Source organism: Coccinella septempunctata, chromosome 9 (assembly GCF_907165205.1).
Source record: "Coccinella septempunctata chromosome 9, icCocSept1.1, whole genome shotgun sequence".
Classification (NCBI taxonomy): Eukaryota; Metazoa; Arthropoda; class Insecta; order Coleoptera; family Coccinellidae; genus Coccinella; species Coccinella septempunctata.
Window position 1 is genome coordinate 16,455,974 of NC_058197.1, and position 11,763 is coordinate 16,467,736.

The 11,763-nt window shown below is 38.0% G+C and overlaps 3 protein-coding genes across 8 annotated transcripts; 2 read left to right on the plus strand and 1 right to left on the minus strand.

The window, feature by feature from the left end:
* The first annotated feature begins 334 nt into the window (after positions 1–334).
* Positions 335–7,875, plus strand: LOC123319845 (adiponectin receptor protein). Of its 6 annotated transcripts, none has more exons than XM_044906822.1 (5): positions 335–485; positions 1,238–1,405; positions 2,147–2,252; positions 2,465–2,722; positions 3,037–4,081. In XM_044906822.1, exons 2-5 carry the CDS (start codon positions 1,262–1,264, stop codon positions 3,711–3,713), a joined length of 1,185 nt encoding a protein of 394 aa, XP_044762757.1. In that variant the 5' UTR covers positions 335–485; positions 1,238–1,261; the 3' UTR covers positions 3,714–4,081. The 6 variants fall into 6 exon arrangements, with proteins under 6 accessions (XP_044762757.1, XP_044762754.1, XP_044762759.1 ...); XM_044906819.1 differs by lacking the exon at positions 335–485 and adding an exon at positions 794–1,001; XM_044906824.1 differs by lacking the exons at positions 335–485; positions 3,037–4,081 and adding exons at positions 795–1,001; positions 6,505–7,875.
* Positions 7,876–8,737: 862 nt separating this feature from the next.
* Positions 8,738–9,250, minus strand: LOC123320061 (40S ribosomal protein S27). Its single transcript, XM_044907220.1, has 2 exons — positions 9,103–9,250; positions 8,738–9,026 (listed from the first exon to the last, which is right to left on the minus strand). Exon 2 carries the CDS (start codon positions 9,024–9,026, stop codon positions 8,772–8,774), a length of 255 nt encoding a protein of 84 aa, XP_044763155.1. The 5' UTR covers positions 9,103–9,250; the 3' UTR covers positions 8,738–8,771.
* Positions 9,251–9,482: 232 nt separating this feature from the next.
* LOC123319838 (BRCA1-associated protein) lies at positions 9,483–11,700 on the plus strand. The gene is made up of 8 exons (XM_044906802.1): positions 9,483–9,645; positions 9,699–9,960; positions 10,019–10,183; positions 10,244–10,419; positions 10,478–10,700; positions 10,750–11,025; positions 11,082–11,231; positions 11,294–11,700. Exons 1-8 carry the CDS (start codon positions 9,585–9,587, stop codon positions 11,583–11,585), a joined length of 1,605 nt encoding a protein of 534 aa, XP_044762737.1. The 5' UTR covers positions 9,483–9,584; the 3' UTR covers positions 11,586–11,700.
* Positions 11,701–11,763: the final 63 nt, after the last annotated feature.

The window sequence follows — 11,763 nt, forward strand, 5'->3', positions numbered from 1 at the left end:
GAAAAAAAAGGAGGATTCACTTGTATGCTAAACAAGAATATTCGGTGGATGCGCGGTTCTCGTGAAATTCAATGGTACAACATTTGGTGGATGCGCTAGTAAAGTGAAATAAAATGATAGTAAGCATTTGAGGAATGAAACTGCTCAAACTGGTGATGCTCCATACGATTACAATTATTGAAGACTTTATATTCGATCGGAGAAAAGATAAGTACTGATCATTGGACGGAGTATTTAAAGATCCCGAAGTCGTTAAAAAATAGACTGGAATGCTGCCAGGAATGCTAGAGAAGTGGCAGGAAGACAAAAAAAACATTACGCAAATATAGTTTTTCAATTGAAGTCCCCTTCCTGTTTTGAAACCGATCTAAACTACTAATTGAGGAACTAAAGATAGGTAAATGGATTGTAGATGAAATATTCAAAATACTTCATTAAAAATCGCCTTGGAACGTGTTACTTCCAGAAAGTTCGCTATTTTGAAGGTAATCAGAATCAAACTATTATTTTAATGATAATAATTACTAATTATAATAATTTAATTAGACGAAGCGGTGTTGCTAGCTTATATTTAAAGATTCCCAGATTTGTGATTTTTTCATTAGAATTTGAACAGTGGAAGACTAAACAATCGGTTATTTCTAAACTGTCTCTATTTATCTCAAAACTCAACTTAACTAATATGCGTAATAATATATCAAAATTTCTATCGAAAATCTCAAAACGTCTGAATAAAAAGCGAAACGGCAACTGTGTTAAACGTTTGACGCATAGATGACACTTTTGACGTATCTGCTCCATAATCAGCTGTTATGTCGGATTCGTAGAACGTAGAGGGGGCACTACTCGTTGTGGTTAAAAACCATTTTCCTTATCACAAATGTAAAGTTTTAGTTTAAATGATAAAAAAAACGTATTTCGGACATCTTCCAATCTTAGTTCAACAATAGATCACACTCCAAGGCGAAGACAAAAATCGATAATCTTAATTTTTTTTACATGTAAGTATATTTCCCTTATCAGTTCCATTCTTATACAATACAACAACCGCGAAAGTTGATCGTTTCTTATCCTGTGTTATCAAATTCCCCCTTTTTGATTGCGCTCTAGACGAGGAAGATGTGCGAATAAAATTTTGACCTTTGCATTGACGGATTTGGTGAAAACATGTACAGTTATTGTTGTACCAAGGCTCCAGTCGTTCCACACTGATTACAGTTTTTCTTTGTATTTTTAGCGTGTGCCAGTATCGATATTCACTATGTCACACTATAGTGATGCTGAAGACTCCATCGGTGAAAGTGCTGAAAGTGAAGGATTGAGGAAGCGTAAAATTTGGGACCTGGAGAATGAGAGTTTAGCATCGGAAATTAAGGAACTCTTGGACGACGATGTTAATTCCTTGGTGAGTTTTATTTGTTGAGATAAAGCCTATTGCATAAACATAATAAATCTTGTAATTTTATGTTGAGTAATGAAATATATAAGCGATTGTTTGTTCCGAACTTATGAAGTTTTACAACACAATTTTATTGCTCCAACATTAATTTTATGAACTGTTTTTCCATGATTTATTCGTGCAAACAAGATATACACTTTTAATTAAGAATTAAAAGTATGACATCAAAAATTTCAAATTTATGCCTATTTTATCAACCTACATTCGTTGTGCATATGAAAAATTAATTTTCTAATCAATTTAATCCATACTATCATTTAAGTTCTCTCTAATCATTGGAACCTGATAAAATTTGAGTATTTTAAAATAGCAATAGATTATTGATACATTTCATTGTTGGATGATTCATTTCGACTATGGAATAACAAATTAGTTGGCAAATTTTTTTTATTTTCTGCTCACACATAGGAAAAATTATCATATTATTATTATTAACCTTTGTGATAATCTTGATAAACTGTACATCAATTTGGAGTGTATTAGGACTTGGATTTATCTCTCGAAGATAAAATATTTTTTATTGATGACTTCCTAAAATGAGAGAAAGAAACTATAATGTTGCTTGAATGCAAATTTCATCAACCAGACAATAACAGTTCTTCATGAACGTTTTTCCAATTATTTTCTCTTTGGAAACGTTCGTATTTGTTCTTACAAAGTTTCACATATTATTTTAACCTCTTATAGGTTGAGGAGGATTGTGTGGGGTGTCCTTTACCTTCAACACCTGAAGATGAGGCAATTTTGGATTCGGAAATGAGCGAAGTCCTCAAGGCTGCAGTTTTAGGTACAGGTAGTGTAGATACTCTTCATACATTCCATTTTTTTTTTATTATAGCTTAGTATTATTGTTTTATAGTCGATTAGGATTAAATTATCCTATTTTTTCACTTCATTTCACCTCACCTTAGGTTTAGTTGACAAAAATTACACGACAACAACAACAAGACATGTATTGTGACACAATTTTTCGATAATCCCTGCTAAAATCGTGTTTTCTTCAAGGCGATGAACTGGACATCACTGCTTTGGCCCATAACGCTGCCAGCCAGGCTGAACACGTGGTCCGTAAGATGATACAGGCAGGTTGGTCAGTTTGTCACTTCCGCAACCTGCCGGCTTGGCTTCAAGACAACGATTTCCTCATTTTCGGACACAGGCCCCCACTGCCGAGCTTCAGGGCTTGCTTCAAGAGCATCTTTAGGATTCACACGGAAACTGCTAACATATGGACGCATCTTCTTGGGTGCGTCGCCTTTATCGGTGAGTATCAACGATGTACAGGTCAAGGGTTCATTTCACTCATCGGGACTTAGCTTTGTGGGGTTGCATTTTTCAGTGGACATGATATTTTGAACGTACTATAAGTCTTTTACTGTAAATTACTTCTGATACTTGCCTCAATATTTTCCAGTCTTGATTCTTTTGGAAATTGTGTAATTGATTTTAAAGTTAATGTTCTATGGACGTGTCGTGTGGATGTGTTTCGTTGTCGTCTGTGTCCCATGTCAATGTCAATTGTCTGTCGGTTTTTGTACGTACTGTGATGTCACTAAACCGTTTTCGTATTTTCGCAGGAATAGCTACATACTTCTTACTACGTCCGCAGATAGAGATCGAGGTTCAGGAAAAAGTGGTATTTGGAGCTTTTTTCGTGGGAGCTATAATATGCCTGGGATTCAGCGCCCTCTTTCACACTGTCAACTGTCATTCTCAGTTTGTTGGAAAACTGTTCTCTAAGCTAGATTATTGCGGTATAGCCCTGCTGATAATGGGCTCCTTCGTGCCGTGGCTCTACTACGGCTTCTACTGTCACTTCAGACCGAAGGTGGTCTACCTGTCGATAGTATGCGCGCTGGGCCTGACCAGTATAATAGTCAGTCTGTGGGATAAATTCTCGGAACCGGAATGGAGGCCCTTCAGAGCTGCAGTCTTCATGACCTTCGGTCTGTCCGGAGTGGTACCGGCCATACATTTCGGACTGATGGAGGGGTGGTTCAACCACCTCTCGCAGAAGTCCCTGGGGTGGTTGATACTGATGGGAATCCTCTACATCATAGGCGCCATGATGTACGCTTTGAGGGTGCCGGAGAGGTTCTTCCCCGGTAAATTCGACATCTGGCTGCACTCCCATCAGATCTTCCACGTTTTCGTGCTGGGGGGCGCGCTGGTACACTACCACGGTATATCCGAGATGGCCATGCATCGCGTTACGATTGGACAGTGCGAGATATCCGACACGCCCATCTATTAGATCGATTTTAATTATTATAACGAGGTTCATAGACTGCTATCTGTGTTAAATTGATTAGGTGGAACATCTTCCATGTTTCCTAATGGGATCCTCCCCGAAGGACCAAAGAGAATCGTTTCAGAAACCGTGGATCTGTAATATTTAGCTTAGAAGAGAGAGAGACAATATTTGAGGATTATTTTTTTTCCGAATGTATATCCGGAAAAACTGTGAAATCTGCATTTTTTGTTTTAAACTACTTTAGAACCTGTATTGAAATATGGTGTTATTTATATTATATTTTTGGAGATTGGTTCCGGCTACTTGAATGATTTGTTTTTTTGTATATTTATCGTTGACTGAATAAACTGATCGAATGACTAGGATGATATTATGTTCTTTGATTTACGTGTAACAGGTCCAGGGAAAAAGTAAACTATCGGTTTGATGGCAAATAAGTGATGGTACATTGCTCATATCTGTCAGTAGAAGGGGATGATGACCAGAGGTACTCTTGGCTGTGAAAATCACGTTTAACTTGAGCCTAAAGGAAGTAAACGCTTGGGAAACTTTACTTGAGGTTCGTACGTAGAAGTGAATGGTGAAGAATTGAAATTTTTTGGGTGTTTTTGATTGAAGCATCACTTTTTTATGTTTTGAAGTGATGGTGGATTTTTATGTTGAAGGACCCCGCACAGTTTGATTGGAAAATGGCTTCTGGGTAACTTTCCTCCCAGGCAAAAGTGTACAGGGTGGGCATGTATTGGAGATACATGAACTACAACTAGCTTGAACAGAAATGGAGATAATGACCAAAGTTGAAATTTTGATTTTGGCCTATAACTTGAAAACAAAAGGAGATAGAGGAATGCAGTTGATGGCATTATTAATTTCTCGAAAAAAACGACCCTAGTGTGGTATGCATTTTCCTCTAGTATTTTATTGGGTTGAAAAAGTTGTAGTTTTGCCCACCCTGTACAGGGTTTCACAGGTGGAAAATGGGGCTTCTGGCTCAGAATTCATAAAAAATTTTGGAACTTACTTAACGCCCATTGTGAAAAAGTCATTTTTCACTCAAACGGTTGGGTCCTCTTGTACAGGGTGAGCAGAATTCGTGAATTATAGCAGCTAGGAGAAAACAGATGAAACATTTCCCAGCTCTTTTTCAGAAAAACAAGGAATGGTGGAAAGCGTAGCCTCCTACGATTGTTCGTTTTTGAGTTATCAGCAAAAAATGAGATTTTGACGATTTCGAAAAGTTCTCATAACTTTTTTGTCTTTGATGTTCTGAAGTTGAAGATCTGAAACTTGAACCTTCTACAGGCACTTTTTCACGTAGAATCCACTGACGAGCTCAAAATATTTTTTAATTTCGAATTTTAGGCGAACTTTTGTTTTTGTACATGCAAACTTTTATTGGATTTGTTATTTTTGAATTGGAAAAAATCTTTCGTCGGTAGATTCTACGTTTAAAAGTGCCTAAGAAGGTTCAAGTTTCAGATCTGTAACTACAAAGACAAAAAAGTTATGATAACTTTTCGAAATCGTCAAAATCTCATCTTTAGCTAGTAACTCAAAAACGGAGAATCTTAGGAGGCTACGGTTTAAACCATTCTTTGTTTCTCTGAAAAAGAGCCCCAAAACGTGTCATCAGTTTTCTTCTAGCTGCTATTGTTCTCGAGATTCCCTCAGTAGATAACGAATTTTGCCCACCCTGTACAACGGAGACAAAGAAAATAATGACGAACATGACAGAACGGTCTCCTTCTGCTGATGGATGTGAACAATTCGTACTGCAGCAATTACAGACCGTTCGTCAAGGGTCAACCAATCCACGTGATCAAAATGATACCAACTGATTTCTTTCTCCCCTAGGCATAGCTGCTTTCTTCGTGCTCCGTCCCCCTCAAGCGATGTACCCCGGCGAGAGAATCGCTTTTGGAGCCTTCTTCTTGTCCGCCATAGTTTGCTTTTGGTTCAGCACCCTATTTCACACGTTCTGCTGCTACAACAAATTCTACAGGAACCTATTCTCGAAGCTGGACTACTTCGGCATAAACATACTGATAACGGGGTCCTTCGTGCCCTGGGTCTACTACGGCTTCTACTGCGATTTCACGTGGAGGATCGCCTACCTGACTGGCGTGTCCTTCTTGGGGGCCACTAGCGCCATCGTCAGCTGGTGGGAGAAGTTCTCCAGGCCCGAATGGAGGCTGTTCAGGACGGGGGTCTTCATGAGCTTCAGCCTGTTCGGTCTGGCGCCCGCCATCCACTTCGGGGTGAGGGAGGGCTACCAGAACCACACGGCGATGAGGACCCTCGCCTGGTTGTTCCTCATGGGCGGTCTCCACCTGGCCGGCGCCGTTTTTTACACGATCAGGGTGCCGGAGCGTCTATTTCCTGGGAAATTCGACGTGTGGCTGAGCTCCCACCAGATTTTCCACGTGTTCGTGCTGGCCGGAGCCGTCGTCCACTACCAGAACGTCTTCGAGATGGCTATAGAACGATTGGTGGAAGGGGATTGTGAGAGGAGCTTGGAAAAAGGATGATTTGTCATGTTTTTATCGAGTAAAACTGTGAAAAGTTTGGTTTTGGTTACTTTATTTGTCGATTTATGTTCTCATTTATTGTTTTAATGGGTACCGATCATCTGTTGTGCATTTTTATTTTGTTCCGGTGTGACTGTACCGCTTTGTATCATCAATACTCCTCATCGTAGTGTTGCACCTTGAAGATATCATAATCTCACTTGCCTTTTCCATCCTCACTTTATTATTTCAGTAACCTAACCAAATTTTTCCTTCTTTCACAGGCCTAGCCACTTATTTTCTGCTAAGTCCGCCAATCGAAGTAGAGTTTGAAGAAAAGCTGATATTCAGCCTATTTTTCCTCGGAGCTATTTTATGCCTAGGACTGAGTACGCTCTTCCACACAGTATGTTGTCATTCGCAGTCGATTCTGAACGTGTTTTCAAAATTAGATTACTGCGGCATAAGTATATTGATAATGGGTTCCTTCGTACCCTGGTTATATTACGGTTTCTACTGCCACTTCCGACCGAAGTTGGTCTACACGACTGTCACGTGCGCTATGGGAATAGCGACCATGGTGGTCAGTCTGTGGGACGAGTTTTCCAGGTCTGAGTGGAGGCATGTGAGGGCTGGCCTGTTCGTGCTCTTCGGTCTGTCCGGAGTGGTGCCAGCCATACACTTCGGCATGCTGGAGGGATGGTTCACCAACATATTCCAGAAGTCGTTGGAGTCGATGCTGCTGATGGGACTTTGTTACATAGTCGGTACCATGCTTTATGCGTTGAGGGTGCCGGAGAGGTTCTATCCAGGTAAATTCGATATTTGGCTGCACTCCCATCAGATCTTCCACGTTTTCGTGGTCAGCGGGGCCCTTTTGCACTACAAGGGATTGATGGAGATCGCTAAGCATAGGTTGGAGATAGCACAGTGCGAAATTTCATGACACACCGAAAGGATCGGTTATCAAAATTGTATGCGTAGTGAATTTTAGTACGGGAAATGTGGGTTTCGACAAGTTCACTACCAAATTCCACGATTATTCATCACTTTTATAGATACAGACAAAATCTTACATCAGAAATTATGGTGCTACATTAATACTGCAATTTTTTCCCAGTTAAAGATCAAAATCCGTCAGTTTTCTTAGATACTCAGGAATTTATTTATTGCGTGGTATGAATTAAAAATGTTAAGAAAGAGATATTGAATGTGTATTTTTCCCTAAAGTTACTAAGATGTGGAATATTTATAAATCGATGTTTTCCATTATTGAAAATTTAAAAATGCTTGATAATAAATTTCTGTTCCAAAGTTTGTTCATTGTGAATTTATTTTTATTAATTGTTATGTGCGGGGTTTTAAATGATTGTTACATCGCAGGTTGCTTCAAATTGCTGTGTCAAACTAGCTATGCTAGGATTCCAGAATTGACACTCACTGTGACGTTACAATCATAAATTTGTAGTTTCATTTTCAAACGTTAAGAAATATATCTACTTAGATCAAAATAGATTAGGTCTGTTCATTTGTAATCTTGATAATAAGTTCAATTTGTACAAATTCAAATGGTACCTAAATAGTTTAGTTATGTGATATTTGTTTGAGGAAGGAGCATCTGCTCAATGTTAATGAAATATATAATTATGGATAAATTGCTAGTTTTTCAATTAAAAAAATTGTAGAAAAACCACCGTTTCAATGATTTCCTTTTTAGTCTATGAAAACTAGAATTTTCATTATGCAAAGACAAGCGTTTTCTGATGTCAGTGCCAAATGAGCCCCTCTGGCTGGTAGACTCCAAGGGCAAGTGGCTAATTAATCCAATATCAGCCAATGTGTGATATCTCGTTTACTCTCACAGTACTTTGCCACTGTATTGTTCTTTAGACCCAGAAGTGGTAAATGTGCTACAATGCCAATGTAAAACCATACTCTTTTGATGAGAAGATACTCTCGGCTGACCTGAATTTAAAAAAATCCACAATTGAATCAATTTTCTGGGAATACCTCATTCGTATCATTATGGAGTTTTTACAGAAATATCCAATACAAGGTAAACTTGGATTAGAAAAATTTCAACTGATTCAGAGAAGTACTCACAAGCACATTTCAAATATTCTCACTGTCTCTAGGACCACTTCAGAGTGGACATATGGATTTCATGAAATTGTGAAACGATTGCACAAGTTTAAAAAACTATCATTTCAATATAACACTGAAATTGAAGCTCAACAAAGACAATTACATTCAAAAGACTTTATTCCCTCAAAAAATACGATGAGGATCTAGTGCATACAAAAAACAAATATTACAACATGATTACTCGAGTATCACTTATGTTGTGAAATCCATATTGGATGTCAAGTACCATTAAACGTTTCTCTTATTGAATAAACATAAGAATAGTTGCTCTAAAACTGAGTCTGAATGAGAAAAACTAAATTTAGTTTATCAAACGAGAGGAATTAATGAACATGCCAAAAATTCAAGGATAACCTCAAAATGAAACTCAAATTAATTAATGTAACTTATTTATTCTCCATACATATTAGTGGGGCTTCCTTCTGAAACTGCAGCCTTCGGTGAGTCTAGCTTTACCACCAGTCGATGTGCACAGAATGGTTGAGCAACCCTTACATGCTACAGCAGATTGGGCATGAGAGAAAATTGTGGAAATAGCGTAACATCCTGGACATTTGACATCCATAAAATAGCTGTTGGGATGCTGCACAAGCCTTTTCAGTTTGTGAGACCTCTTCTGCTTTTCTTGGGTTGGGTGCAACAAATCTACAGCGAGAGGCATCTGCAAAAAAAAATGGATTTTAGAGGATCGAGAAGATTTAAAACGATGTGTAGAATGGATTAAGTTCACTACTCACCTTGATTATTTGCTTCAACTATAAAAAAATCACAAAATTCTCCTCGAATACACGTGGTTCTTGCGGCAAGCAACTACATGAAAAGACAGATGACAGATGATTTTCGATCAAAGACGAGCAACTCTCCCAAGAACACAAAAAAAAAACTCAACTTACGAATTTGTGCTCCAGCATTTCACTACTAACCAGCAGTTAATGCCAGTCATTAAATTATTGTTATAATTTAGAAAAATACAATATTCGAAAACTCCAAGCCCTCCAAGAAAGAATAGATAGAGAATAATTAAGATTTGTTTTAATATTGAATCATTAAAAATGTTCTGTGGTAAGTAGTTCCAAAGAGTTAATCTTGGTAGTTCAAAAATATAGATGTCAAAACAAACAAAAGCAAAAAAATTCTATGTTTCTGCCAATTCATTAAATTAAAATCCTCTAATTAAAAATTTAAGAAATAATTAAATGTTGATTTACAATTCCGAAAAATGTCCGATTTAGTCTCCAAATGCGTGTTACGCGTGGAAGTAAAAGATGATAGAGGCGAAGGTATGATCCCATAGCCAGTATTCCACATTAATCAAATTAAAACTTTTTTATAGAAGAGAACGGCAATGGTCCTTCAAGGAGAGAAAAAAAAGGGAAGAGTTCTAAAAATCGTAGAAATGTAAGGGACATCAGCGTGGAAACGTTCCCCAGCGTCCTAGAAAGTCCTAGGGAAGATTGGGGACTGCTTCCAGTGTCTTCTAGGGAGCGTTTGACCTCAGGCAGCAAAGATTTCGAAAGTAGAAATGAGATTGGTTTCTTCAGTGGAAATCCATTTGTAGAAATAACGAAAGGTGTTTTGCATCTCTACAAAGAAGAGTATGTCTTCATATTTAATTTGAAACCATGCAAAAAACTACTTATTACGATATTTCAGCACCTTGACAAGTAAAAAAGAAGCTTTGATTTTATGCATTCTTGGTATTCCTGCTTCTGTTACTTGCCATGATTTGCTGACCTTTACTGCACCATGTCATGAGAATATTTCTCATATAAGAGTAATCAGAGATTCTAAGCCTAATCAATATATGGCTTTATTAAAGTGAGTTGATACTGCTGCATTTTAATAATTAAAATGAGTTTCTTATTCTTTAATTTTTAGTTTTCGTACAAATGAGGCTGCAATTGAATTTTATTCTAATTTTAATAACTTACCCTTTAACAACATGGAGCCAGACAGTATCTGTAGAATTGTTTGGGTTTCAAATGTTGAATATGCCACAAACTCAACACCTCCACCTGGCCATACTGAGCTACCAATTTGCCCAGTTTGCTTAGGTAACAAAACACAACTTCTTTGTGTATCATGGCTAATAACACCAGTGATATGATTTAGATCGAATGGATGAATCCGTCGACGGTGTTCTGACCATCCTTTGTAACCATACTTTTCACTCAAACTGCCTGGAGAAGTGGAGTGATTTTACTTGTCCTGTATGCAGATTCGTTCAGAGCCCTGAACAGGCTGAAAACTCCGAGTGTGAAGAATGTGGCAAAACGGGGCCTTCCCCAGACGCCCTTTGGATCTGTTTGATATGCGGTCACGTTGGATGTGGAAGGTGAGTGTGTTTAATATAAATTTTTATATTTCTTGAAGGTTTTTCGTAGGTACCAAGGTGGGCATGCAGCGATGCATTACAGAGAATCCGGACATTGTTTCGCGCTTCAATTAGGATCCCACAGGGTTTGGGATTATAAGGGAGACAATTTCGTTCACCGCTTACTGCAGAATAAAGACGATGGGAAACTTGTACCGGCTGGAGGTCCTCCGGCAGAGGCTGAAGGAACGGAAGAAAAAGTTGATTCAGTTCAACTGGAATTTACGTATCTGTTGACTTCGCAGTTGGATGAACAGAGGATGTATTATGAAATGAAATTAGCACAGTAAGTTTTGTTTCGAATTGGAGGTCGTAATTCTCATTTTTACTTATTGTCGACAGGCTCGAAAGTCAACTGATGGACGAAAATAGGGAGTTGAGGGACGAAGTTGGATCGTTGCTGGAAGAAAACAAAGATCTCCATCAGAAATTGAATGCGGTTACCAAGGAAAAAAATACTTTGGAAAAGAAGGTATCGCAACAATCTTCCAAGTAAGGAAAAGAATGTTGTAGTTGTTCTGTGGTTTTACTAGTGACATTTGTTTATCTTTTAGGTTATCAACCACATTGCGTGAATTAAACGAGGAAAAACAGCTGGGGAAGGCGTTGAGAAACAACCAGTTGAAATGGCAGGAAAAGTTTGAGAAAATGAAGTCCAATTTCGAGGAATTGGAGAAGAGAAGCGACGCCATCAAGGCTGAATTGAAGGAGCAAATACGAGATCTGATGTTTTATATCGACGCAAAAGATACTATTGAAAAGTCTGAACTGAAGGATGAGATAGCTAGTGGTACTGTTACAGTAGGTGAAAAACCTAAATCGAATAAAGGAAAGAAAAAACGTTAATGGTTTTCAAAGATTATTGAAATAAGGGCTAAAATTATACTGTTGGAGAGGAATGGTTGATTGAAAATTGTGCAGGGGATGTAATTTACGTTATTATATTATTTTTTTCATCAAGTATTTTTACTCAGCCCACTATTTTCTAATAAAATTTGACATATTACTGTCAAAATCTGCTAGG